At 49.3% G+C, this 27,346-nt stretch overlaps 2 protein-coding genes across 9 annotated transcripts in view; both read left to right on the top strand.

Moving 5' to 3' along the window:
- The window catches only part of ARID1A (AT-rich interaction domain 1A), a 70,212-nt gene extending 62,033 nt beyond the window's left edge, over nucleotides 1-8,179 (top strand). For 2 of the 3 annotated variants that reach the window (XM_078452164.2, XM_078452166.2), the window contains exons 13-20: nucleotides 643-775; nucleotides 949-1,124; nucleotides 1,490-1,640; nucleotides 1,722-1,856; nucleotides 1,941-2,037; nucleotides 2,512-3,403; nucleotides 3,750-3,880; nucleotides 5,708-8,179. In XM_078452164.2, the coding sequence (XP_078308290.1) occupies nucleotides 643-775; nucleotides 949-1,124; nucleotides 1,490-1,640; nucleotides 1,722-1,856; nucleotides 1,941-2,037; nucleotides 2,512-3,403; nucleotides 3,750-3,880; nucleotides 5,708-7,438 (3,446 nt within the window). In that variant the 3' untranslated portion in view covers nucleotides 7,439-8,179. The remainder of the gene's footprint in view (nucleotides 1-642; nucleotides 776-948; nucleotides 1,125-1,489; nucleotides 1,641-1,721; nucleotides 1,857-1,940; nucleotides 2,038-2,511; nucleotides 3,404-3,749; nucleotides 3,881-5,707) is intronic. The other variant, XM_078452165.2, reaches the window with a different exon arrangement.
- Nucleotides 8,180-15,044: 6,865 nt separating this feature from the next.
- On the top strand, nucleotides 15,045-25,239 carry PIGV (phosphatidylinositol glycan anchor biosynthesis class V). 6 transcript variants are annotated; one of them, XM_060626887.3, is made up of 5 exons: nucleotides 15,045-15,492; nucleotides 16,495-16,589; nucleotides 18,386-18,520; nucleotides 21,934-23,055; nucleotides 24,421-25,239. In XM_060626887.3, the coding sequence occupies exons 3-5, from the start codon at nucleotides 18,443-18,445 to the stop codon at nucleotides 24,700-24,702; spliced, it is 1,482 nt and encodes a 493-aa protein (XP_060482870.1). In that variant the 5' UTR covers nucleotides 15,045-15,492; nucleotides 16,495-16,589; nucleotides 18,386-18,442; the 3' UTR covers nucleotides 24,703-25,239. The 6 variants fall into 6 exon arrangements, with proteins under 6 accessions (XP_060482870.1, XP_060482869.1, XP_060482868.1 ...); XM_060626886.3 differs by having other exon boundaries at nucleotides 15,045-15,662; XM_060626885.3 differs by having other exon boundaries at nucleotides 15,045-15,776.
- The last annotated feature ends 2,107 nt before the right edge of the window (nucleotides 25,240-27,346 follow it).

Below are 27,346 nucleotides of genomic sequence, written 5' to 3'. Positions count from 1 at the left end.
ACACATGTGCCCTGGTATTGACCTCTGAGGGTGTAATGAGTGCCTGAGATGACTCATCAGCTGGGGAGGCCTAAGCAGTGGGATGTCTGCTGTTGGGAATGGTAACTAATGGAAACATTAATTACTGGTGGTTCTGCTCGCATCAGCTTAGAGGAGGAACATTGGAACCTAAGTGGTGACACTGTGCTAGATTCTTGTGAGTAGGAGCTCCTAGGTTCCTAAAGCACGCTGCAGGTTTAGGGCAAGATGGAGCCTTCCTACCTAGGATTCTAGGGGCTCTGCCTGGGAACTTGGGCTCCAGCATTACAGGGTTTAGTAAGTTAACCAGAGTCCTTGGGGAAGGAAAGCAAAATAGTCAGGGAAGCTGGCAGAGAGTCCAGGAAATCACCAGCGTGGTGATGGCATTGCCACACTACTCCTGTTCTCCAAATGTGAAATCGTAGCAAGGAGCAATAGACCCCTCAAATTCCCTCCTCTATTACCTGGCCTTATAGATCGATCTCCTGCTGAGAAGGGCGATTCAGGCTTTAAAGAACCCCAGCTTTAGCTTTATAGCAATCCCTTCCAAAAAGATCCTGGGGCATTTGTGTATTTCTGTGAGAGTTAAACACTTGCTGGCTCACCCCACATCTCTGTCCACAGCGGGATCTGGGTCTATGCAGGGGCCACAGACACCTCAGTCAACCAGCAGTTCCATGGCAGAAGGAGGAGACCTGAAGCCACCAACTCCAGCATCCACACCACACAGTCAGATCCCCCCCTTGCCAGGCATGAGGTAAGGCCAGGAGCAGGGGCAGGGGGGTTGAAAGACCTGAGCAGAAGTGCATGAGCTTCTGTGCAGCCCAGGAGTGGTCCCTGCTCTGCCTGCCCAGCCAGTGACTCGCATGTGCCCTGCTTACTGGAGGAATTGCTTTATTTGGGGTTTAATTGGCTTTCCTCACTCTGGAGCAGGAGCAATTCGGTTGGGATCCAGGATGCCTTTCCTGATGGAAGTGACCCCACATTCCAGAAGCGGAATTCCATGACTCCAAACCCTGGGTACCAGCCCAGTATGAATACCTCTGACATGATGGGGCGCATGTCCTACGAGCCAAATAAGGATCCTTATGGCAGCATGAGGAAAGGTGACCAATTACTGTTGGCCTCGTGCCCTTGAGGACAGGGCCAGGGAAATGGGGGGGATGTCTTGAGAGTGGCTCAGGGTTCTTGTCGAGCCATTTTCTGAGATAAGGCATTTCCAGACCTAACCACCACTCTTCGTCCCTACCTCCTTTCTTGTCTCCCTCTCCCTGGCCTTACCTTGTCATACCTTAACAAGTATGTGCTCTTTGCTGGTTGGAGCCTCTTTAGATCTCTTATGAACTTGCCGGGGAAACCGTAGGAACAAACCCAAGCTCCAAACAGGGCCTGGTCTTTGGGGCAGGCAAGGTGTGGGTTGCTAGGCCTGCTGGCTTACCCGTTTGCTCACTGCCTTCCTTTCTGTACTCAGCTCCAGGGAGTGATCCCTTCATGTCCTCAGGGCAGGGCCCCAATGGCGGAATGGGAGACCCCTACAGCCGAGCTGCCGGCCCTGGGCTGGGAAATGTGGCGATGGGACCTCGACAGCACTATCCCTATGGAGGTCCTTATGACAGAGTGAGGTAAGCATGGCCCCCGCTCCTGTCCCACCCCAGCACCCCACAGCTCTAGTGGACTCAATCCACTTCTTCAATTGTGTTTAGGACGGAGCCTGGAATAGGACCCGAGGGAAACATGGGCACTGGAGCCCCACAGCCGAATCTCATGCCTTCCAACCCAGACTCGGGGATGTATTCTCCTAGCCGCTACCCCCCGCAGCAGCAGCAGCAGCAACAACGGTGAGTGAACCCTGGTCCTAGTGTCGTTGTGGCTCAGGCTTTGCCATTTCCCACCCTGATCCTCTGATTCTCTCCCTCCCGCAGACATGATTCCTATGGCAATCAGTTCTCCACTCAAGGCACCCCTTCCGGCAGCCCCTTCCCCAGCCAGCAGACCACAATGTATCAGCAGCAGCAGCAGGTGAGGAGGGTAACAGGGTGAACTGACACACAGGTTCCCCTCGAGAGGCAGTTAGAAAACGAAGTTGAAAAGTTTAGGCTTGCTTTTGATACTTTGGTGTTCTCCCACCTACATGACCAATTCTGCTGAAGAGCCAAGCCCTCAACCTCGTCCTGTTTAGATTCTAGTCCAGTCTCTCTAGTTCTCCACAAGGGCCAGATACAGGCCTTATTTTGATTTTTAGACTTACGTACATTTTTCTACACAGAGCAAGGGAGAACCAGAGGGGAATAGGGAATGGTTCTTGATTTCAGAAACAACTTCAAAAGATCATTTGTAAAGGTGAATCCTTTGTTCGCTTGGAGACCATGTCCTCTTCTAGAGGAGTGGAAGTAAGCCTGGCGAGTGTCTGGTGTAGCCATCTTGGCAGCTGCGTTTGGATCTTGGGTCCCTGAGTGCAGAATTTAACCTCCCCTCTGCTTGTCCCTGTCTTAGAATTACAAGCGGCCGATGGATGGCACGTACGGCCCTCCTGCCAAGCGGCACGAAGGGGAGATGTACAGCGTGCCGTACAGCACGGGGCAGGGGCAGCCCCAACAGCAGCAGTTGCCCCCAGCCCAGCCCCAGCCTGCCAGCCAGCAGCAAGCTGCCCAGCCTTCCCCTCAGCAAGATGTGTACAACCAGTATGGCAACACTTACCCCGCCACTGCCGCTGCTGCTACTGAGCGCCGACCAGCAGGCGGCCCCCAGAACCAGTTTCCATTCCAGTTTGGCCGAGACCGTGTCTCTGCACCCCCCGGCTCCAATGCCCAGCAGAACATGCCACCGCAAATGATGGGCGGCCCCATACAGGCATCGGCTGAGGTTACTCAGCAAGGCACCATGTGGCAAGGGCGTAATGACATGACCTACAATTACGCCAACAGGCAGAGCACTGGCTCTGCCCCCCAGGGCCCCGCCTATCATGGTGTGAACCGAACAGATGAAATGCTGCACACGGATCAGAGGGCCAACCATGAAGGCCCGTGGCCTTCCCATGGCACACGTCAGCCCCCATATGGTCCCTCTGCCCCCGTGCCCCCCATGACAAGGCCCCCTCCATCCAACTACCAGCCCCCGCCAAGCATGCAGAATCACATTCCTCAGGTATCCAGCCCCGCTCCCCTGCCCCGGCCAATGGAGAACCGCACCTCCCCTAGCAAGTCTCCATTCCTGCACTCTGGGATGAAGATGCAAAAGGCAGGTCCCCCAGTGCCTGCCTCGCACATAGCACCTGCCCCTGTGCAGCCACCCATGATTCGGCGGGACATCACCTTCCCACCTGGCTCTGTGGAAGCAACACAGCCTGTGTTGAAGCAGAGGAGGCGGCTCACAATGAAAGACATTGGTAAGGAGACCTCCCCGATCAGGTTGCTTTATCTCTTCCTAAAGTCTTGTCCATTTTTTTGTCTCCATCCCAACATTCTGGATGAGATAAAATCTGGTCCAGTGTTGTCTGAAATAGAGCCAAAGAACTTTGGATAAGGAAAACAGCTGGTATGAGGCTTTACTAAAAGCAAGCGCCATGCAGTGATGTCCTAAGGGAGCCTAGAAGCAGATGTGTGTCCTCTCCTAGATAGGAACTGCCTCCCGCCATGTGTTATCTTCAGAGTAGCCTGACTGATGGGCCAGCCCTGGGGGAGCATCCGGCCAACCTGGGCTTGGTAGATGGACGACATGGAGGTTTATTTCAGGAACCCCGGAGGCATGGCGGGTAATGATGTCCCTCAAGTCTGGGCTGCTGGCAGAGAGCACATGGGCATTAGACACCATTAACATCCTGCTGTATGACGACAACAGCATCATGACCTTCAACCTCAGTCAGGTGAGTACAGGTGCCTGGGAAAGATTGGAAGAATGGGAGGGCCTGAGACCTTCTTGAAGTAGACAGTGCTACGTGACACAGGGAATTAAGCCTTCCCCGGCCAACATGGTCTCCCCTCTCTCACTCACTCTCTGGTATCTTCCATGCCAGTGCTTTGATTCCATGCCAGTACTTTGCCACTGGCCATGGGCCCAGAACACTGGGAACAATAATAATTTGTGTAAGGTATCAGGATTGACTTCAAAGGGAATTGGGGAGAAACTTTTTGGAATCGGTAAGAAATGCAGATTCTGTTGGTGTGAGTGAGGACACCACCTTTTCAGACTACAAGAAAAACCTGTGGTCTTTATTAGTGAGCATGACAGTTTCTTTTTTTCCCCTTCTTACATCATCCACCATGAGTACGGGAGGTCTTTATCAATCCCATTTTCCTAAGGTATAGAAAGGGAAGTGGAAAGAAGTAGGCTTGGCGGGGGGCGAGGGGTGATGGTGGTATTTTAATTACGTTCTTGCAGAGAGATGGTTCTCCGGATCCTCTCTCCACAGGATGTGTGCACCTTGAGTTTTCCCACTAGCTGGGAAGAGTTTCTGCTGCACCATCCCAGTCTTTTTGATCATCCTTAGTACTTACCAACCCATCTATCAAGGAGCTGACTAGGGAGCATTGTTATTAATAGTTAACCATTTGTTGTGCCATCACCTTGTGCCAGATCCTTCATATTTTCTTTCATGTCAGCCTCACAACAGTCTTCTGAGGCACATGTGGCCTCTTAGAGATGAGTAAGTCGGCTGAGCGTCTTGTCTTTGCCCAAGTTCACACAGCTATCATCAGGGTCTTTCTGATTCCAAAGCCTGACTTGATGTCCATTTTATAAAATTGCCTCCCCATGAGAAAGAAAAGGAACAGATACTGATTTCCATATGCCAGGCATTTGATATATTCCATTTAGTCCTCAGAACCACCGTGTAAAGTTTAGGAATTTCCGTCATGTTCAGTGGAAAGATAGAAGAAGTACAGCTTAGAGAGTTTAAATCATATGGCTAGTTCCTAGAAAAGCCAGAATTCAAACCTAGGTCTTTCTAATTCTAAAGCCCTTATTTTTTCCATTTTGCTGTAGTCTTGCCAGAGATTTAATCTGACTGGCAATTAGGGTTTTCTTCTAGAGATAACTAGCCTGTTTTGGATCCAAGCTGGAATTTGGGTCTATCTAGCACCAGCTTGCACCAGTGTTTGGAGGACCGAAGCCTCATCCCTTTCATTATGTTGCACGATTGATTCATGGAGGTCTAGCCTCCTGGAATGTTGGGAAGCTTGGAGAAGAGAGCAGGTGAACATCTGTCCGCACTGCATCTCTTCTTCTCTCAGCTCGTGTGTTAGAGGGGTCATCCCACCGTGCCTAGCCTCGGGCTACACTTGGCAGTGTGACGTAGGGTATCGTAAGAGGGACGGTAGCATTGACCAGTGGGTAGGAAACTGTGCCTGAAGAAGAAAAGCAGGGATTGGTAGGGAAAGAGGAGGCTGTGAGATGGTGAGGTGCAGGGCTGTCGGTCAGCATGTCTGTCCTGCTGGAAGCGGGCTTATGTGGAGGTAGGCTGAGCAGAAGGGACAACTGTGTGCTGGGCATGGGAGAGACCCAACGACTTGCTCTGCGGAGAGCCTTTGGGAAAGGAGCAACTCTCATCGCTCCCAGGGATACAGATGTCTGACCTCCAAGGAAAGCGGGGAGATCTGCTAGAAGACCTTGGGGGGGGCCTCTCAAGTCAAGGATTCTCTCGTTTAGCCCACTTCTCTCCCTTAATGTATCTCCTGTTTTTTTCCTCTTTTAGCTCCCAGGGTTGCTAGAGCTCCTTGTGGAATATTTCCGGCGTTGCCTCATCGAGATCTTTGGCATTTTAAAGGAGTATGAGGTGGGTGACCCAGGACAGAGAACACTACTGGACCCTGGGAGATTCAGCAAGGCGTCTAGTCCAGCCCCTATGGAGGGGGAGGAGGAGGAAGACCTTCTAGGTCCTAAACTAGAGGAGGAAGAAGAGGAGGAAGTAGTGGAAAATGATGAGGAGATGGCCTTTTCGAGCAAGGACAAGGCGGCCTCGGAGAGTAGTGAGGAGAAACTGGTTAGCAAGTTTGACAAGCTCCCGGTAAAGATCGTGCAGAAGAATGACCCGTTTGTGGTGGACTGCTCAGATAAGCTTGGGCGTGTGCAGGAGTTTGACAGTGGCCTGCTGCACTGGCGGATTGGTGGGGGGGACACCACTGAGCATATCCAGACCCACTTTGAGAGCAAGACGGAGCTGCTGCCTACCCGGCCTCACGTGCCCTGCCCACCAGTCACCCGGAAACACGTCACGGCGGCAGAGGGGACACCAGGGACAACAGAACAGGAGGGCCCCCCACCCGATGGCCCTCCAGAGAAACGGATCACAGCCACAATGGATGACATGTTGTCCACCCGGTCTAGCACGTTGAGCGAGGAGGGAGCTAAGAGTGCAGAGGCCACCAAGGAGAGCAGCAAGTTTCCGTTTGGCATCAGCCCGGCACAGAGCCACCGGAACATCAAGATCCTAGAGGACGAGCCCCACAGTAAAGATGAGACCCCACTGTGTACCCTTCTGGACTGGCAGGATTCCCTCGCCAAGCGCTGCGTCTGTGTCTCCAACACCATCCGAAGCCTGTCATTCGTGCCAGGCAACGACTTTGAGATGTCCAAACACCCGGGGCTGCTGCTGATCCTGGGCAAGCTGATCCTTCTGCACCACAAGCACCCAGAGCGGAAGCAGGCACCACTGACTTACGAGAAGGAGGAGGAGCAGGACCAAGGGGTGAGCTGCAACAAAGTGGAGTGGTGGTGGGACTGCTTGGAGATGCTCCGGGAAAACACCTTGGTCACACTCGCCAACATCTCGGGGCAGTTGGACCTCTCCCCATACCCTGAGAGCATTTGCCTGCCTGTCCTGGACGGACTCCTACACTGGGCAGTCTGCCCTTCCGCCGAAGCCCAGGACCCCTTCTCCACCCTGGGCCCCAACGCCGTCCTCTCCCCGCAGAGACTGGTCTTGGAAACCCTCAGCAAACTCAGCATCCAGGACAACAATGTGGACCTGATCCTGGCCACTCCCCCCTTCAGCCGCCTGGAGAAGTTGTATAGCACCATGGTGCGCTTCCTCAGTGACCGAAAGAACCCGGTGTGCCGGGAGATGGCCGTGGTACTGCTGGCCAACCTGGCGCAGGGCGACAGCCTGGCGGCCCGTGCCATCGCAGTGCAGAAGGGCAGCATCGGCAACCTCCTGGGCTTCCTGGAGGACAGCCTTGCCGCCACACAGTTCCAGCAGAGCCAGGCCAGCCTGCTCCACATGCAGAACCCGCCCTTCGAGCCAACTAGCGTGGACATGATGCGGCGGGCTGCCCGCGCGCTGCTGGCCCTGGCCAAGGTGGACGAGAACCACTCGGAGTTCACGCTGTACGAGTCGCGGCTGTTGGACATCTCGGTCTCACCGTTGATGAACTCGTTGGTTTCACAAGTCATTTGTGATGTACTGTTTTTGATTGGCCAGTCATGACAGCCGTGGGACACCTCCCTCCCTGTGTGTGTGTGCGTGTGTGGAGAACTTAGAAACTGACTGTTGCCCTTTATTTATGCAAAACCACCTCAGAATCCAGTTTACCCTGTGCTGTCCGGCTTCTCCCTTGGGTCAAAAGTCTCTCCTAGTTCTCTTTCCTCCTCCTCTCCCCCCCCCCCCCCACACCTGTCTGTTCCTTGTCCTCACCTCACTCCCCTCAGGACCCCACCCTGTTTGAAAAGACAAAGCTCTGCCTACATAGAAGACTTTTTTATTTTAACCAAAGTTACTGTCGTTTACAGTGAGTTTGGGGAAAAAAAATAAAATAAAATAAAAATGGCTTTCCCGGCCCTTGCATCGACGGGATGCCACATTTCATAACTGTTTTTAATGGTAAAAAAAAAAAAAAGGAAAAAAATACAAAAAAAAAAAAAACCCTCTGAAGGACAAAAAAGGTGACTGCTGAACTGTGTGTGGTTTATTGTTGTACATTCACAATCTTGCGGGAGCCGAGAAGTTCGCAGTTGTGGACAGACTCTGTTCACTGGAGAGGCCTGTGCAGTAGAGTGTAGACCCTTTCATGTACTGTACTGTACACCCGATACTGTAAACATACTGTAATAATAATGTCTCACATGGAAACAAGAGAAAACGCTGGGTCAGCAGCAAGCTGTAGTTTTTAAAAATGTTTTTAGTTAAACGTTGAGGAGAAAAAAAAAAAAAAAAGGCTTTTCCCCCAAAGTATCATGTGTGAACCTACAACACCCTGACCTCTTTCTCTCCTCCTTGATTGTATGAATAACCCTGAGATCACCTCTTAGAACTGGTTTTAACCTTAGCTGCAGCGGCTGCGCTGCCACGTGTGTATATACATGACGTTGTACATTGCACATACCCTTGGATACCCACAGTTTGGTCCCCCTCCCAGCTACCCCTTTATAGTATGACGAGTTAACAAGTTGGTGACCTGCACAAAGCGAGACACAGCTATTTAATCTCTTGCCAGACATCGCCCCCCTCGGCGCGATGCTGTACAGGTCTCTGTAAAAAGTCCTTGCTGTCTCAGCAGCCAATCAACTTATAGTTTATTTTTTTCCGGGTTTTTTGTTTTGTTTTGTTTTCTTTCTAATCGAGGTGTGAAAAAGTTCTAGGTTCAGTTGAAGTTCCTGATGAAGAAACACAATTGAGATTTTTTCAGTGATAAAATCTGCATATTTGTATTTCAAACAATGTAGCTAAAACTTGATGTAAATTCCTCCTTTTTTCCTTTTTTGGCTTAATGAATATCATTTATTCAGTATGAAATCTTTATACTATATGTTCCACGTGTTAAGAATAAATGTACATTAAATCTTGGTAAGACGTTTGTGAGGCTTTTTACTGTTTTCCGACTATTTAAAAGCTTGACCTTTCGGGGGGTGGGGCATGGGGAGTTGCCGGTCTCGGTTTTGGGTTTTTTTTTGTTTTTTTTTTTTGGGAAATCTCCTGTGGTGCGCTCTCTCTCCCCCCTGAGTGGTGGCATCCTGGACGCTGTCACTGTTGCATCACATCCTGCTTTACCTTCCACAGTGCAAGAAAGTGTCTGAGATGATTACACCTGCAAGAGGAAGTTTTAGACATAAAAAACACGTTAGCCTCTGGAAATGAAACGGGTGTAATAGCCAAAGAAATTGATGATGCTCTAGGAAAGAAAAAAAAAAACTTTCGGGAATAGTTGGCGAAGGGAGGATATCTGCTTTTCTAGAAAATCTTTAACAGTAAGACAATCATTTATCTCGAGGCAGCCTCCAACTTTATTTCTCCAGACTGGCACTCTCCTCTGTTACCAGATTTGAGCATTCAGCTGCTTCTTGACATCTCTGCTTGGAAGTTTAATTTGAACACCCCACCAAGCTAAAATCCTCTGACTTCCCCCTAGAAGCCTGCTTCTCCCATAGTTTGCCCAGTAAACAGCAACTCCATTCCTTGGCAAAAAAAAAAAAAACCCAAAAAACCCAACTACTATCATTTCTACATCCAGTATGTTAGCGCTTTCCAAAAAAGAACCCTCAGTCTAGCCATTATCACTGTAGTTCGAGACGCTATCCTATCTTTCTTGAATTCATGAACTACTCCCCAAACTGACCTTCTTGCTTCTGCTTTGCCTGGTTGAACCTATTCTTGACATAGTAACCAGAAACGCTCCCTTTAAAACCTAAGATCAAAAAAAAAAATCCTTCAGTGCGTCTCACTCCATTATCTGGCTTGCTATTACCTCCCTGGGCCCCTTTTCTCTTCCCCGTTGCTCGCTCCACCACATAGCAATGTTTCCACCTCAGGGCTTTTGCACTTTACTGTTCCCTCTGTCCAGAATACTCTTTGACCAGATAACTACACGGCTGAAGTCCTTCTCTCCTTCGGGTCTTTGCTCAAATACTGTATCAGCGCATCCTTCCCTGGCTACCTTATTTAAAATAGCAATCTCTGCTCCCCTGCCTTATTTCCCTCTCTGCTTTACCTTACTTGGTAGCACTTGTTACCATCTGGCCTATTGTTATGGTTGACCCTTGAACAGTGTGGAGGTTAGGGGCGCACCAACCCCCTGCCCAAGCAAAAAATACATGTGTAATTTTTTTTTTTTAATTTTACACATGTTGCTTTTATTTTTTTTCCTTTTTAAGTAATCTTGACCCACGGCGTGGGGCTTGAACTCCTCACCCCAAGATCAAGAATTCCCATGCTCCACGAACTGAGCCAGCCGGCTAGGTGCCCCAGAAATAACACGTGTAACTTTTGATCCCCCCAAAACTTAATACTATCGGCCTACTTTTGACGGGAAAAGGCTTACTGATACACAAACAGTTGATTAACGCATACTTTGTATGTTACATGTATTATATAGTGTTTCTACAATCAAGGTAGAGAGGGAAAATGTCGGGAAAATCGTAACAGAAAATACACTTAGAGTACTGCACCGGATCGAAAAATCTAAGTGGACCTGTGCAGTTCAAGCCCAGTGTTCAAGGGTCAACTGTATATTGTACTCCCCTGTCGCCTTCCACTAGAATGTAAGCTCTCTGAGGGCAGGGAGGTTATTTTGTTCACTGCTCCATCCCTGTCCTACAACAGCCTGGCCACTTAAGTATTTGTTGGATGAAATTGTAGATGTTGGCCAGATGCAGTTACTTTTATGAGGCTAAATGTTGCAATATAGAGCTTCTCTGTTCATCTCCTTCTTTGGGGAAACAACGGAGAGATCAGAAGCAGTAACAGAGAAAATGCTATTGTTGTGGACACTTAGAAGTAAACTTGAAACCACAGTGTTCTAGTGAGTACCCACTTGGGTACCAGATGTAGTAGGTCAAATAACCCTACAAGGGAGGATTGAGGATTGTGCCTGTGAATCAGTATTCTGGTTCCCATTTTACAGTTGAAAGTGGCTGGTTTGAGCTCACACACCAAGCAAGGTCCTGCTGACGAAGGCCCTCCTTCCTGGGTCAGAGGACAACAAGGAGTAACGGAATCTAGCTGTGGAGCTCCGCAGGAAAGATCTTTGTTGTATTCAGCATGAGGTAAAAAGTGTCCCAAGAATATCAATCAAGTGTTCATCAGCCTGAGTGTGGTTGTTAATATTTGGGTCAGGGACAGGAATGAATAATCAGTGTTTTTCTCTATTAAGGGGGAGGTAGAGACAATGGCGAACCTCTGTCAACCAGGATGCCTTCCTAGGACTCTCCTGGGAAAAAACGACATGGGAAACTTTTCATATCTATATTTTGGTGAGCGGTGTTGCTAATGGCTATATTTGCACCGGGCCTCTTCAACTTCATTTTCTAGTCTAGAAAGTGCATTTCTGGGCTGTGTGTGGAGCATTACCTAGGAGTTTGGTTTCCTGGGTTCCTTTCATCTACTCTCCTGCAATGCAGGGGGAGCCTAGCCTGGTCTCCGGTTTCTGACTGGAGTTACCACAGGCTGAGAGAACGGCTAGCCACTGAGCTGTGAGTAATTTGCTTTTGAGAAGTAAATAGAACCTCTCCAGTAGAGAACCCAGGGGTGTGGCCAGTAGTTCTTTTCCCAGGCTCCTCCCTCCCCACCCCCCAAATGACCTTAACCTTCTTTCATAGCTGGAGAGCAGCCAAGTCTGGCCTAAACAATACTCTCAACCTCATTGGCTCTTTTGCCTTGCAGCCACTGCCACCCCCAAGTGGCTAAGGCCCTTCCCACTAGGCCTCTCAGTGGGGTCAAGGTTTTCTAACTACTGAAAGGCAAACACCGAAAGAAGGGTGAAAAATATTTAGTGTCACGACCTTTAAAGGGTCAGTGTCTGGTGGCTCCTGCAATTGAGAGGCAGGGTGGGGACTCTGTCCTACGGTGGATGGACATCTTCAAATGACACAGCAGAGGCCAAAAGGATGCTGCTTTTGGTAAATGTCCAAAACCTGGCTGGTGCCACCCCAGATCTCAGGATGGATGTAAATGTCACCGGGCACCCTTGGAAACTGCTTAGTGGATACCCACAGGGGAAAGAAGTGGCATAAAGTTCTCGTAAGGCACAGATGCCTGCCTGTCATCACAGGCATTAGACCTGCCTGCTAACAGTTGGCGGTGACTGAATCAGAAGCCAGTGTGGTCACTTTTATCCCATGATGGCGTGGCCTCAAAGCCAAGATCAGGGTCACCTACTCCATCATTCCCACAGGACTGGGGCCATGGAAAGTTTAGTGTCTCGGGTGCCTGGGTCACTCAGTCAGTTAAGCATCCGGTTCTTGACTTCGGCTCAGCTCTTGATCTCACGGTTCGTGAGTTCGAGCCCCCCCCCATCCGGCTCTGTGCTGACAATGAGGAGCCTGCTTGGGATTCTCCTTCTCCCTTGCTCTCTGCCCCTCCCCTGCTCGTTCTCTTTCTCTCTCAAAATAAATAAACTAAAAAAAAAAAAAAAAGGCAAGTTTAGTGTCTGAAACTGAATTACTGAGAATAGATAACACTGCTCGGTCTGGGGCTTGGATATGGTGCAGGAGCAAGGCAAGGCAGCTACAGAAAGAAATGAGTCGTCAGGTTGCTCAGCATGGTGAGTGCTCCATGAGAACTACCAACCTTCCTTCTTCACACCTCCAGTGGGAACATCACTCTCTCCCCCTTTTTGTTCAGGGAATTACAACAGCCCATCTTTATCGAGCCCTTTGTGCCAAGCACTATAGGAACCATGAGGTAGATATTACCACCATCTCCTCCACGAGGACGAGGACTGTGTCTGTCTTGCTCTGTGTTACATTCTCGTCCCCTGTCACACAGTAGGCAGTCCCATTTTGTTGACTAAATCAAAGAGGTAATATGGGAATTTACTAGAGGAAAGAGGAGGTAGGAGCCGTTAAGCCATGGTATGCCCGATGCAGGATTCTTGGCATAGCCTGTAAAGATTCGTAGTTGTGTGGAACAAAAGGAAGAGAGGGAAAGAGGTAAACCTGAAAAAGACTAAAATAGTGTGGAGGGACAGAAAACCAGCTTCAGAGGCCAGAGATCCGAATTCAAGTCCCACCTTCACCACCAGCTATGTAACTTCAGGCGAGTAACTCCTCTTTTCTGAGCCTTAGTTCCCATATCCATAAACAATTGGTGTCAGGTTAAGCTGATTCATAAACCAGATCTTTACTGAGTATAGACGATGCGCAAAACACTGTTCTAAGTGCTGGTAATACTTTGGTGAACGAGGCCTGTGCTGTCATAGAGCTTATATTTCATAAGAAGGAAACAGACAATGAAAGGAGGAAAGTTCCTAAGACAATCAGGTGATGATAGGTGCTATGAAAATAACAGAACAGAGTGATGGGATAGTACAGGGTGCTGGCTGTGGCCAGGTAGTGGCAGAAAGCCCCTCTGACAAAGCCACCTTTCAGCTGAGACCTGAAGGTAGTGGGCTGGCTAGAGGGTGGTCTGGCAGTGAGGCATTTCAAGCAGGGGAAGCAGCAAGAGCAGAGCCAGGCAAGTCGAAGAAACAGAAATGCTGTAACCCTTACCTTCTAGGATTCTAGAAATAGTGACGCATTGCTTGTGTTGTTTAGGTCAGGGATTTGTATTATGAAATCATTTGTTGGTGGTATGGGACATTTGCTTCTTAATGGAAGTGGATGGGTGGTATAGAGTCTTTGTGGAGCCCTTGGATACGTCTCTGTCTCCCCGGCTCTCCCACAGTGCTGGTTGCTCAGCTGGCTCCCTGTGTAGATGCAGACTCCATTTTAGCTGCAGACTCTAAACGCAGACTGGAGAGAGCTGCCTCCTCAACTACTTACCCACGGCCTTGGAGGCCCAGAACCCCCTCCCATCCCACCCAGTCTTCTTCCATTCTGACAAGCCAGGGCTTTGAGAGCACAAGGTTCAGCTTTCTTGTTTTCCTGTCAGAGCAGAAGCCAGAAAATGAAACAGGAAACAGAGCGGAAGAGGAGGGGGGTGGGCAGCAGAGAAAGGAAGGAAGGAGAAATTGCTGGAAAGTAGAGCTGAAGGTCTGGACAAAGTTCTACCTCTCACGGGTGACAGTTGAGCTGTTAGGAAACATTCTGACTTGTCACACGAGACCCCTGTCCTTTTTACAAATAGATTTTTGAGAGGATTTGGTGTGGATAGAGGGAACCTTAGGAATGCTGGTCTTTCTCCCTTGTGAATTCACAAAGCAAGTACGGTACACTGCTCAGTTTTGTCTCTGCAAACTGAGTGCTGCTGGGAGCCTCATGGACTTCTAGAGATTCAAGCCACAACCTCAGGCCCCAGTCACGAGTGTGCACCACAGCTTGGCCGATTCACTCAGGGGCGTCTGAAGCTGAGGACAAGTGTCCCTGAAAAAACGGGGGGAGAGTCCTCTCCATCTGTTTCCCTTCTCCAACACAGGACTAAAATGTGATTTCTACCGGATCCACCTTACACACAACAGTACCCTAGGGCAGCTTAGGTCTCAGAGCCTGACATGAGGGAGAACCAAAAGCTACAGTCCCTGGCCCCCACAGAACTGATGGAGGCTAGTTTTCTCTGCCTGGAGAGATAGCAACCATCCCTTTGTTCCCACCCACGTTAATAGCTGTGGCAGAAGATAAAACCCCTCCCTCAGCCGGGGCTGTGGCCAGAGGCTAACCCAGACCCTCGCTCCGTTCTGGAGGGCCGATAACTGAAACCACAGAAGGCTTTGGAATCCTGAGAAACAAGAAATCCACCAACGGAGAAGGATTTATTATCTATTTCCTTTAAGGAGGGTGCAAAGTTGTTCTAACAGTTTCCGTTACAGGGGTGCCCACCGGCCGCTCCTCCCTAACAGACGGTTTTGTTGAGTTAGCTTCTTTTTCTTCTTCTTTTTGGCCTCACTTCCTACGAGAGCAACTGCCCGAATGAGGAAGAAGAGTCGGGGGGGGGGGGGGGGGGAGGGGCGGGGCGCATTCTCTTAAGTTTCCTTCATAATCCTCGTTAGCCACCTGAGGAGGTGGGGTTGAGGATCGAAGTAGGACACGAAGTAGGACACGAAGTAGGGAGCTGAAGGGGAAAAGCAGGGGGATCCCCCACTTTCCTCACACCCAGGACGCAGAATGCCACTGCTGGCCACAGAAACCCCAAGGCGTTTCTTTCTATTCAGGGAACATCTATTGTGTGCCAGGCCCTGTGCTGAGCTGGGGTTGCCTGACAGCAGGGAAAGTGCGGCTCTCTCCGGCTTCTGCGAAGAGGTCGCGGGGCGGCCCGAAACTCCGAGAGCCTCAGCACACACACATCGGGAACTCAGTGGATGTTTGCGGGATGCAACCCGGGCGAGAGCGCCGACTCTGACACACGGCGGACCAACGGAAGGAGAGGGAGGGGGTCTGAGGCGCGTAAAGCGCCAGGGGGAACTCTTCAGGTGTCACCAAGGCGGGAAGGTGCCAAGGCCGAGGGGCGCGGACTCTTGAGTCCACGCCGTCCCCGCCCCGCGCGCCCGGAGTCAACATGGCCGCCGCGGAAGGGGGCGGGGCAACACCGAGTCCGGGCAGGAGGGGGGCGGGGTCGCCTCGGCGGAGCCAGTGCGCAAGCGCGGGATGCTCGGGGCCCCGGATGGAGGAGCCGAGGTTCGGGCCCCGCCTGGGAGGTCGAGACGGGCCGGCGTTGTGGACCAGGCGCCAGCTCGGGAGCCTTGGAGTTCTCGGGGGAGGGAAGCCGTCAAACGGAGGCCGAGGGAAATGAGGCGGAGGCCGCCGAGAAGCGGGGAGCCCCGCCCCTCCGCCATAGCGGCTTCCCGGTGCCGCCTCTTCCTTTACAGCCTCCCGCCCTAGCCTGCCTTCCGGCCTTAGGCCGGGCCCCGCCGGCCCCCTCGGGAGTAGTCCCTGAGCCGTGGCTCCTTTTGGGAGAAGAGGTGCCCACTGTCCATTTAGGACTATGTCCGAGAGTAAGGGTTAGAATGGGCTTCCGACCCGGCTGGGCTGGCAGAAGGCGGCCCCTGGCTCGCGACAGCCAGCGAGGCCTCTGGCCCCAAGGACCCTGAGTCACGGAAACTTCCTCACTCCACAGAGGATGCTCCAAGGGAGCATCCAAGGGTCCAGGGCTCCGATTCAGGCTCCCCCAGAGTCTCAGATAGGGCCCTCCCTTGCCCTGAGCATACCCAGTAGGAGCATGCGCTGTCTTCGGACAAGTATTGGGCTAGGACTTGGGAGACCTGGGTTGTTGCCCTGGCTGTGAAAGAGCGCATCCCCTTTGGCCCGGGTGAAGGCTGGTCGGAAGACCATGAAGTTCCAGAAGGAAAAAAATGACATTCTCTTTAAATATAGCCTAAGGTGTGTCACTTGACCCCAATGAGCCTCAGTTTCCACATCCATAAAATGGCGATGGTAACCATACTGGCCTCACAGGGTCTGATGAGATCTCTGATGTAAAAACCAAGGAGATTTTTATTATTCACCACTATGGGCATATTTATCTCCCGGGAAGATAGAGTAAAACTAGTTGCCCTGTAAATGTCCTGCCAATTCAAGAGTCTGATTCCGTCAAGGGGTTGTTGGGAAGTGAGGTCTGCAACTAGCCAAGAGGGACAACTCACTGGCTTTATTTTGTTTTTTACTTGGTTTACCTGTAAGCTAAGAGTAGGTTACAAGTCTCCGGTGGTCGCTGGGGCTAGAGCTTGACTCTGGAGAGAGGAAAGGAAGAATGGAAGCCTGGTGAAGAGGCAGAGGTGGGTTAACTGCTTTTCTGTCCCCAACTTTTTCTTCTGCATGTGAGTGGGAAGAGAAGGAAGGGAAAAAGTGAATTCGCTCTAGGATAAAGAATCAGCCGCCGTGTGAAGTTGGCTGTACTTGTTTCTACAATTCCTCTCAATTCAGCGAGTCAGATGCTGGAAATGTTGGGTAGATTCATAAACTACCGCGGCTCTTTGGTTTTTTTCAAAAGCTTGCCTTTGAACTGAATCTTGATGAGCAAACCGGTGTGGCGTTAAGGGCCCCTCCCTTCCTTCAGGCCTCCTGGTGATGGAGTGAGCAGCAGGCGCCCCCTTCTGCTGAGGAAAGTGTACTGTCAGCCTTGGCCAACCTTGCTCCCTTTCTGGAGGAATTGTATTTTCCTGTGGCTTCTGTGACTTAGGTCTTGATCTTACCGTGAGATATGGTGGGAGGAATACTTAAAGCAGCGATTTTATATCCCGAGCCAATGAACTGGTGATGCCATATCTTGTTCTTGCCACTTCCACTCAATGGGAACACAGGCTTGAAATGCCTGTTTATAATGCCAGGCCCTGGGGGTATAGTTGGGAGCAAAACAAAGCCCCCGCCCTCACAAGCAACTTAAATAAGCAACAGCAGTAAGGACGACAAGGCCGAGTATAATGAGAGCATATCAAATAGTCTAGTGAGCATCAGAGAAGAATTCCAGAAACAGGTGACACCTAAAGATGTGATAGGTATTGGCCAGATAAGAAAGAACACTCTTCCAGCCCTCTCCATTAATTTCTAAGTTTTAATATTTTTTCTGTTAGGGATAGTGCACCCCAAATCAGTGAGCTGCCTCTGGTGCTCTTGCCCCCACTTCTGATTTCCCAGACTGGTGTTTGAATGTTCTGTAGGAGCCTTTGCTACTTCTTTCAGCCCAAGGAACTGTTTAAGACCAAAAAAAAAAAAAAAAAAAAAAAAAAGAAAAGAAAAGAAAAGAAAAAAAAGCCTTAAAGTTCATTCCTTGCCTCAGAATGGCTTTGCAATTGTTTATACATTGCTGCCATTCCAACAAAGAGATGGGGAAATAAGAGTTTTCTCCATCCCTAGTAGTCGACTCTGTCTTCCCCCTAAGTTTGTTTTAGCAATGTGAGCTGGCTGAAGTCCTGCTGAGTGGTGGTTTTCTTTTCCTTCTCCACTTAATTTAACAGACCAGCTGAACACACATCAGAGAGCTAGGCTAGAGTGTGTAGTCATTATGGTCTTCCAGTTCAGTTCTATGCCCCACTTTTGGGACTCTGGTTTGGGATCTAGTTTATTATTCTGGGCAGGAGGAAAAGGGCACACACCAAATAATAGCAACCACAACATGGATTTGCTAGTACTTTTTCACACTTTCGTCCATTTCACCATCATGACAATTTTGTGAGAGAAAATAGTCTGGGGAAAAAAATAGTCTGATCCCATTTTATACGTAAAGAACTGAGGCTCAGAAGGACTAAATGAGACCTTGTGAGCAACAGAGTCAGGACTTGAACCCAGGTCTTTAGTTCCTACATAGAAGCACTCAACAGTCTTTTAAAGGTTTTCTGTGAGCTTAGCTGCCAACCTCATGCCAATCTTCATGTAGAACTTTCCTGACAATACAGTGCTTCAGGGTGATACCAAGTGGGTCCCATCTGCCTTCAAGATGCTTTTCCCTCATCTGGGCCGTTAGGTGGTTGAGTTTGCCATGTAATGCCGAAGGGGGAGTCTCCTGTGAAGAATGCTTTCAAGAATTTACTTTCGGCCCACATGTAATGTTTTCTCCTTGGGTTTTGGAGTTTAGAAACCCGAGGGAGCTCAGTCCTGGCAGCAACACCCCTGAATTCCCGGTGGTGAGAGGATGTGGCCCATGGATCCATCCAGGAAAGAGGTGCTGAGGTTTGCAGTCAGCTGCCGTGTCCTGACTCTGGTGCTGCAGGTCAGTCTCTGATCTTTTGTCCTGAACATGCTGGGCTAGGCACTAAGAATTGTCCCTGTATTCTTTCTGCCTCCCAGGTGTACCCTTCCATGTGGTTGGAACCATAGACACCTATACCTGATAACTCAGAAGTGGTCGGGACTCTTAGAAATGGTCTTTTAAAAAATATTTTACTGACTTTTTATTTTTTATTTTATTTTTTAATTTTTTTTAATGCTTTTTATTTATTTTTGAGACAGAGAGAGACAGAGCATGAACAGGGGAGGGGCAGAGAGAGAGGGAGACACAGAATCGGAAGCAGGCTCCAGGCTCCGAGCCATCAGCCCAGAGCCCGACGCGGGGCTCGAACTCACGGACCGCGAGATCGTGACCTGAACCGAAGTCGGACGCTTAACCGACTGAGCCACCCAGGCGCCCCTTACTGACTTTTTAAAGTAAACTTCATGCTCAGTGTGGGTCTCAAACTCACAACCCCAAGAACAAGAGTTGCATGTTTTACTGACTGAGCCAGCCAGGTGCCCCAGAAATGATCTTTTAATCCCTTGTTTTACACATGAAGCAGCAGAGGCCCAGAAAGGTTAAGTGGCTTCCCTAAAGACACACAGCAAGTTAGAGAAGGGCCAGAGTCAGACCCCAGGGTTCCTAACTCCAGAGGTAGTGGGCTTTCTAACAGACCATGAAGTTCTGTAATGAGAGATGCCATTAGGGCATGACAGCACAAGGCATTGCCCTAGAGTCCCCTTAGCAGGAGACTGAGCACTGTGTCAGTCAGTTGAGTGCACGATCCTGAGACACTCTATGTATACTCGGTTAGTCAGCAATGTCCCAACTCTTCCCCTGGTATCGCCCCTTGCTGCCTTACCCACCACAACCCTCAGAATGCATTTGCACTTTTACAATTCCCTTTCCCCTCTGAGGCTGGCCTTGATACATATTTTAATCAAATTTCACACATATATGAATTCTATCTGGTGCCTAGCACGGTGCTCAGTGCTTAGTATGTTCTCACTGTGTGTTGTTGAATGGATGCCAACAACCTAGTGATGTTATATTAGCATAATTATGTGTGCTTTTTTTCACAAATGGCACTTCCTCAGGCTCATAGCTGGTTCTTTTCTGGAAACCTCCTTTCTCCCTTCCCACACAATGAGGCATAGCAGCCTCTGCTGGGTCCCAGGTTTAGTTAAAAGTAGCTTCAACTTGGAGACTAGGGCCATTTTCTGTGACTATCTCTCCTGTCCCATTTGTCTTCACTGTTGAAAGTGGCCTGATAAAGATACTGACCAAAAAGAGAGAGAGCCTTAAAAATGGGGTCATATGGGGAAAATGACTCAGTGATGGCTTTGAACAGCATCAGATGAGTGACTGGCAGGACCGTGAACTGGCATCTGGGATAGGGAACCAGGACTAATTCCGATGGTGATCTGGAAATGAGTATGTCTCCTCTTCTCTCACTCAGCCACCACAATTGTATGAAGTGCCTACTCTGTTCTGAGTACTGTGCTAGGTGATGAGTATGAAAAGTCTTGGTCTCTTTTCCTTTAAGTAACTGACAATCTAATGATGCAAAAAGACACTTGACAGTAATGCTACTTCATCATCCCTCTCTCTCCCCCAGCCCCCTTCCAGCTTTAAAGCTCACGCCTCAAATGATATCCCCAGTTACCCTTCATTGTTGCTGGCATCTCTGTTAATGACAACTCATTCCTCTTCATTCCTTGAAGATTTTAGCTCCTGACTCACCATTGCTCTTTCCAGAACTGTTGATTTCTTGGTGGTTTCAATATTAATACAGCTGATACAACTAACTACTATCTCCTATCTTTCCAGCTCACTCCCTCTAGTAACCCAGTTCTAACGGTTCTCCCACCCCCTCAGAACTTAAAATCCGTTGGTTCTACCACTGTTTCACTGTGCCTCATCCACTTTATGGCTTCCATGCCCCTTCTTAGCCAGCTAGATTCCATAGTCCACCAGGCATACACGCATAATTCGCTTGCTCCCTTCTCCCTGGCTTACAACACAAAAGCCCAGTCACAGCTCAGTTTCATTCTCTGTCTACTGCTGCGTCTGCCCAGAGAACACACAACTGTATTGACTAGTCTCTTTCTCTGCAAGATCACTGGCCCAAGTGAGTCTTTAGTGCTACCTGGCAATCTTAGTGTATTTCCCAGGCCCGTTCACCCTCCCATTCTCTCAAATTGTTCTGTACATCAGAATCCCCCTGGGGGAGCTTTAAAAAAATGTCAATACCCAGGCTGTATCTCATACCAGTTCAATCATTAACCCTGGGGATAGGACCCAGACATTCAGACCTCAGTAGTTTTTAATTTCCTGGGGTGATTCCAGTGCACAGCCTATTTTGAGAACTAGAGTCAGAGATGACTTATTTTACATGTTTTCCTCTTTGTTCAAGTCCCTAACACCTTTTCCCCAACTTGCTTCCCTGAGTGAAAACTCAGAAAAATAGATGCCGTCAGAAATGGCCTTGGGAGTGCTCCCACCTCCTCCGTCACACGCTTGCATCTGCACCTCTGGGCCTTCACTGCTGAAGTGAGGCTGAACCCAGCTCTCCTTTCCAGGCCCGCCCCCCACTTCTACCTGTGTAGCAGTTCCTACCCCCTTCTGCCTGCTCCAGCCATTCTCCCCTCTCTCCTGCAAACCTGGTGGTTGCCTTTCCACTGGATTGTTCTCATTCACAAACAAATACTTATCTCCCACATTGTCATTCACTACTACCCCATTTACAACCAAACTTATCCAAATAGTTGTCTGTTTGCCTCAGTCTGCCTTCTTCCCTTCTCTGCCAAACCCAGTCCATGAAGTCTGCTGTGTCCTCAACTCTACTGAAATAACTCTTGTCAAACTTACCAGTGACCTACACATTTCTAAATCCAGTGGTCACTTTTCAGTCCCCATCTTCCTGACCTCCCAGCAGCACTTAACAGAGTTGATCACTCCCTTGCTTCACTTGGTTCTAAGACACCACTCTCTCCTGGTTTTCCTCTACCTTACTGACTGTTCCTTCTTTATCTTCATTCTGGATCCTCATTGTCCTTCAAGCCCCAACCCTCTAAATGTTGACACATCCAGGGCCCAATCCTCCGATATCTCTTCTCTAGCCATACTTCCTCTCCAGATGATCTCATTCAGTCTCATGCCTTTAAATACCTTCTGTGCACTTATGATGCCTGAATTTACATCTCCAGCCCTGACTGCCCTCCTTACCCTCAGACTCCTAGATCTCACTGCCTTGTTGACCTCTGCGCTGGAATGTCTTAACTCAAATTTAGCTAGTCTAGAACCGAACTCCCGATTGTCCTCCAACAAGTCGGTTCTTCCTCATTTTATTAAATGGTAATTCTTCCCTTCCAGTTGCTCAACCGAAATCCTAGTTCTCCTTCATCCCGCAGGCTCTCTTCAATGTCGTCATCCCAGATCACCGTGCAGAAGCCTTCTCTCCTCCTCGCCTCACCCCCTCGGGCTCTGTGGACCAACTTGTGGAAGGTCTTCTGGGTGGCCTGTCTCACTGGGATGCGGAACACTTCCTGTTCATTGCCGAGCACGGCTATCTGTATGAGCACAACTTTGCCTTCTTCCCTGGCTTCCCCCTGGCTCTCCTGGTGGGAGCTGAACTCCTGAGACCCCTGCGGGCCTTACTGAACCTACGGAGTTGCCTGTTAATCTCAGTAGCATTGCTCAATTCTTTGTTCTCCGTCCTGGCTGCAGTCGCACTTCACGACCTGGGCTGTCTGGTTTTGCACTGTCCCCGCCAAGCCTTTTACGGAGCCCTGCTCTTCTGCCTCAGCCCAGCCAATGTCTTCCTGGCAGCTGGTTACTCAGAAGCTTTGTTTGCCCTCCTGACATTCAGCGCCATGGGGCAGCTGGAAAGGGGCCGAAGCTGGACTAGTGGACTCCTCTTTGCCCTTGCCACTGGTGTACGTTCCAATGGGCTGGTCAACATTGGCTTCCTCGTGTATTCTCAGTGCCAAAGCTTTCTGTCTTCTCTCGTGGTGCTGAATCCTCTGAGACAGCTCTTGAAGCTGATGGGCTCTGTGTTCCTCTCTGTGCTCATACTTGGCCTTCCCTTTGCCCTCTTTCAGTATTATGCCTATACTCAGTTCTGTCTGTCAGGCTCAGCCCACCCCATCCCTAAGCCCTTGCTGCAGTTAGCTGTTGACAAGGGCTACCGGATCGTGGAGGGAAATGAGCCACCTTGGTGCTCCTGGGAACTTCCCCTAATATATAGCTATATCCAGGATATCTACTGGAATGTTGGCTTTTTGAGATACTATGAGCTCAAGCAGGTGCCCAATTTCCTACTGGCGGCACCAGTGGCCCTCCTGGTTGCCTGGGCCACGTGGACATATGTGACCACCCACCCTTGGTTCTGCCTTACCCTTGGAATGCAAAGGAGCAAGAAGAGTAAGACCCTAGAAAAATCTGACTCTGGATTCCTCGGTCCTCGGGTGTTTGTGTACCTGGTCCACGCTGCAGCACTGTTGCTGTTTGGCAGTCTGTGCATGCATGTTCAGGTGAGGTGGGATAAGGGTGTGAATTCTTGGCTGGGATAAGGGTGTGAATACAGGCAGGACCCCTTGGCCAGGGACAAGGAAGCCTGCTAGCTTCTCCCATTTGAGAAACCTGAACCCAATTTATTCATTCAACAACTATTTGTGGGCTTTCTTTGTCTAGATCCTGGGTCAGACCACTGAGGAATGGAACACAAGTGAGATAAGGTTGCTGCCCTGGTGGGTCTCATGGTAGAAATGGGGAGACAGACACTTCCCAGATAAAATTCTGGTATAGCGGGATGGAAGAGGAGTTGCTGTTCTGAGATCAAGTATTGTGGAAGCACAGAGCAAAAAATGGACTGAAGGAGTTGAGGAGGGCATCATACTAAGGCTGGGTCCTAAAGAGTAAGAAGGAATGCATTTAAGAAGCAGAGGAAAACTATTCTGGGCAGATGAAGGGTGTGTGCGGAGACATGAGAGTTGTAGAAGGACCTGATGTGATGGTGATAAAGGAGTAAGTGCAGAGGAGAGCTCGGGACCTTCCTCTCCTGTATGTTTAACACCCAGAGTGTCTGCTTGAGTGTTGACTTGTTGAGGTGCTCTCCCCTCTGGCAGATACTCCGTCTTCAGAGGAGCTCCCTTGTGCCATGTTTGGGGTGGGGGTGGGGAGATAGGAATGGGAAGTGTTTGATACTTTCTATTTTTTTTTTATTCCTGGCTGTGGCCCCATTTCCCACATAATCTCGAGGAAGTTGTTTTTCTCCGTGCCGGCCACTCCTTAGCAGTTTCTGCCTCTTGGAGGCGCACATTGGCTGTTTGTGAAGTTCTCTGGGCTGTGTGAATAAGAGGCACAGGGGAAATAGAAAGTAGCATTCTGTGTTTGTAGCTGGATTAACTAGTAGAGTGCGTGCCAGCAAAGCTTAGAGTTTCCAGCTTAGATGAGGGAGGCCATGTGGAGACTTGGCTCTGAACTCCCTTAGAAGGGAAAATGTTGAACCACAGGATTGCCTGCCCCTTTTCCCTCTGTTTTGCCATTCCCAGGGGATGAGGGAACCACTTCAGGTCCCCAAAGCCCACGTCACAGCCTAGTGTTTAGAGTCCAGGCTCTAGGCTAAAATTGGACCCCATAGAGTTTTTAGTATTGATTGGCCCATTACTGTAGTAATTAGCCTGTAGCTGTTTATTTGTAACATTGAGGTCACCCGCCTGGTGTCACACACAGCTTTATCAGGCAGATCCTAAGTTCTGCTGTGTCTCTTTTCCAGTACAATACATTTCTAGTCATGGGGCTGTAGTTCACCTAGCAGCAGGGAAGTCCCAGGCTGGTCCGGTTTGAAGCATTGACAGTCCAATAAATGTCGGTTTTCCCTCTCTTACAATTTTCAGGTTCTCACCAGATTTCTAGGTTCCTCCACTCCTATTGTGTACTGGTTTCCAGCTTACTTGCTTCAGGATCAAGAGCCACTGTTGAGATCCCTAGAGACTGTGCCTTGGAAGCTGCTTGCAGGGGACTGCCCACCAGGACAAAAGGTCCCCAGGAATTCTATCATGGGACTTTTGTACAACTGGAAAACCTGTTCTCTAGTCACACGATGCATTCTGGGCTACTTCCTGTCTTACTGGCTCCTGGGACTACTCCTACATTGCAACTTCCTGCCTTGGACGTGACCTGGAGTCTCAGGGGTCTGGAAGTACAGATACACACTGGGACTGGCTGCACTGCCCTGGGACCGTTGCTCCGTCCATTAGAACCCCTCCGTCTCTCTCTCTGAAGGTTGGTCAGGACTGGGAGAAGTGTGAGCCACTGGAGAACCCCTGCTGGTCCTGGCTGTGGCAAATTTTAGATTAGTAGCAGCTATTTTCTCTGTGAGTAAAGAAATCATACTCTAGGTCTAAAGTTACACTTGGATCTGTCCCCTCAACCAAGCATAGCAAAAATAGTTGCAAACTTACCACTGACCCACATGTAAATTTAAATGTAAATTGTTTAAATGTCTATTTCATCAAAGGCTCTAGCTGACAGGCTGGTAATAGTCCACACATGATGGCAGAGGCCTGAACAGTGTAGTGGCAGTAAGAAGTAAAGTAGGACCACCTTTTTAATGGGACATTGTTTCTGACTACTTTTTTCATGATTCGTTCATTTATTTAACGAAAAAACTTGCAAAGATAGGCAAATTAAACAAGTGTTGGTTATGCAGGCAATGAATTACCTTTTTTAAAATACTACAAATTTCTTAGGGAAAAAGTCATGGTAAAAAGAACATTGCACAAAGAAGCAGGAGACCTGGATTGTAGTCCTCTCAGTAAAACCCCACTTACCAGCTGTGTGACCTTGGGAGGGTTTTCACAGCCTTAGTCACCTCTTCTGAAACTGGGGGAAATAATATTATCCTATTGGGAGAGGAGAGGGGATGGGCCATATAATCTAGTAGGTCCCTTTCTGCTCTGGGATCTTAAGAGCTGCCTTAAGCCATGGAATCACCCCAGTCTAAACACCGTGTAGCGGCTCAAACATGTGAGTTTAGGAGAAAATATCCAATTCTCCTGCCTTCAGTACTTAGAAGGAACTCTCCCTTCTTGGGTGCAACTCTGAGGAGTAACTCAAGTGACCTTTCCTTTGAATGAGGGAAAGCAGCGACACCTGGCAAATACGGCTCCCTGACCTGTGTAAGTAAATCTGTGCCGGGCAAGTAAATGGTCAAAGCGGTGACTGGTTTCCCTGCCCTGCCCAAGTGTCTGTGCTTGCTTGATTGGTAGACATGGGTCAGAGGAGCCAACCAGGCAGCATGAATTGAAAGATTGTGAGTAAGTACAAGGTTGAACGAAATGGTATCTTTCTGGCTCCCATTTGGTTATGAGCCCATCACTGTACTGGTGGTAAGAGCATTGACCCCTCCTCAGCTATTTTTGCTCATTCTTTGAGCCAGGTAAGAGGCTCTGTATCGTCACCACTCGATCCCTGTTTGAGCTAAAAATTCCAACAAGCAGAAATTTCAAAATAGATGGGTAATCATAGCTTCTGGAGAGCACTGAGAATTGGAATTTTGACATGCTCCCTCTGACCATGACAGAAAGCTAAACTTGCCAGCTGAAGGGAAGCTCCTGGCTGAGCCCCAACACCCTCTGTTGGAGCTTCTAGTCAGCCTGGCCAATAAGCATTTCCCATCCATTGCCCCAGCTTTAGCACAGCTGAGAGCATTTGGTCCAGAGTCAAATGCTTCTGAAAATGTACACACAGATTGGGGCAGCCCTCTGCCTTCTGCCAAGACACCCGAGTGCCCTTCTTGGCAAAAGAGGATAACCCCTGCCCTAGTGTCCCTCCAGTTGGCAGAAACCATTCCCTCCTTCCTCACCAACAGCTGCAAATCCACCCCGTGTGCAGGAAGACTTGAGGTCCTATTTCAGCTCTGTGCCGCAGAGGTAGGAGCACTAGATGCTTTGTTTTCATGGATTCTCCTCTTTACCTCTTTTTGGGGGGTGAACAGGACATGATGCTTGCAGACACAAATTCTTTCAAGGACCAGAAACCCTTTCCATTTGTAAATGGAAATCCCACCTTCTCAACTAATACCGAGGAATCAAACTCTTGGTGTTCTGCAAAGGCCTTAATGGTTACATTTGATCATAGAGGAGATAACTGAGGACCCCAGCTAGGTGGACACACCTGGTATGTGACCTGGAGACGGACACAGTTTTCTCTCTGACCTTGGAGGGATCTAGTTGCTATTCTCCAAGGATCTAAGGAATGGGCTGATTTTATGGCCAGCAGCTGTCCTTTTACCATCCTATTAACAGTCTTTAATAGTCTGGGAGAGGGACATGAAGGGCCCAAGGCAGGAAGCTTCCTGTTTACCCTAAGGTCTAACAATGCTGCAGCTGGGTTGGGCGTCTACAATTTCAGAGAAAAGTCATTTCCTTCTGAGACCCAGCTAAAACAGAAACCAGACGCTCCATACACCTAAGAAGTAGATGCTTTTTTGTTCTTTAATGAAGGTGGGAGGAGAGGGAGTGTTTGACATGTCTTTACCAGTCCCCTTGAGGAAAAATCACTTCTTTTCTTGAACAGACCTTCTCACCTTCGTCTAAAAATGTAGTGTGTGCAAGCTCAAAGGATTTGAAATTGATGGATTCTTTCAACAATTGTTTATTATGCCTGTTTTAGGGACGAAAGGTGATTTGCTATATGTCCTGCCCTCAAATAACTGTCTAACAGAGTTGCTAGCAGATACACAGAAACATTAATCAAGGTAGAAACTGGAAAATTCTGAAGACTGAAGGGCCACGTAAACTTCTTGCTCTGTACCTCTCT

Source organism: Panthera onca, chromosome C1, assembly GCF_046562875.1.
Source record: "Panthera onca isolate mPanOnc1 chromosome C1, mPanOnc1 haplotype 2, whole genome shotgun sequence".
Lineage (NCBI taxonomy): Eukaryota > Metazoa > Chordata > Mammalia > Carnivora > Felidae > Panthera > Panthera onca.
The sequence above is the reverse complement of the archived record's forward strand: the minus strand, read 5'-3'. Positions and strand labels throughout refer to the sequence as shown.

Coding starts and splice junctions, on each gene's coding strand:
- PIGV (XM_060626887.3), top strand. CDS start 18,443: ATGTGGCCCATGGATCCATCCAGGAAAGAGGTGCTGAGGTTTGCAGTC. Junction 18,521..21,933: donor TCCTGACTCTGGTGCTGCAG/GTCAGTCTCTGA, acceptor TTCATCCCGCAG/GCTCTCTTCAATGTCGTCAT. Junction 23,056..24,420: donor GTCTGTGCATGCATGTTCAG/GTGAGGTGGGAT, acceptor TACAATTTTCAG/GTTCTCACCAGATTTCTAGG.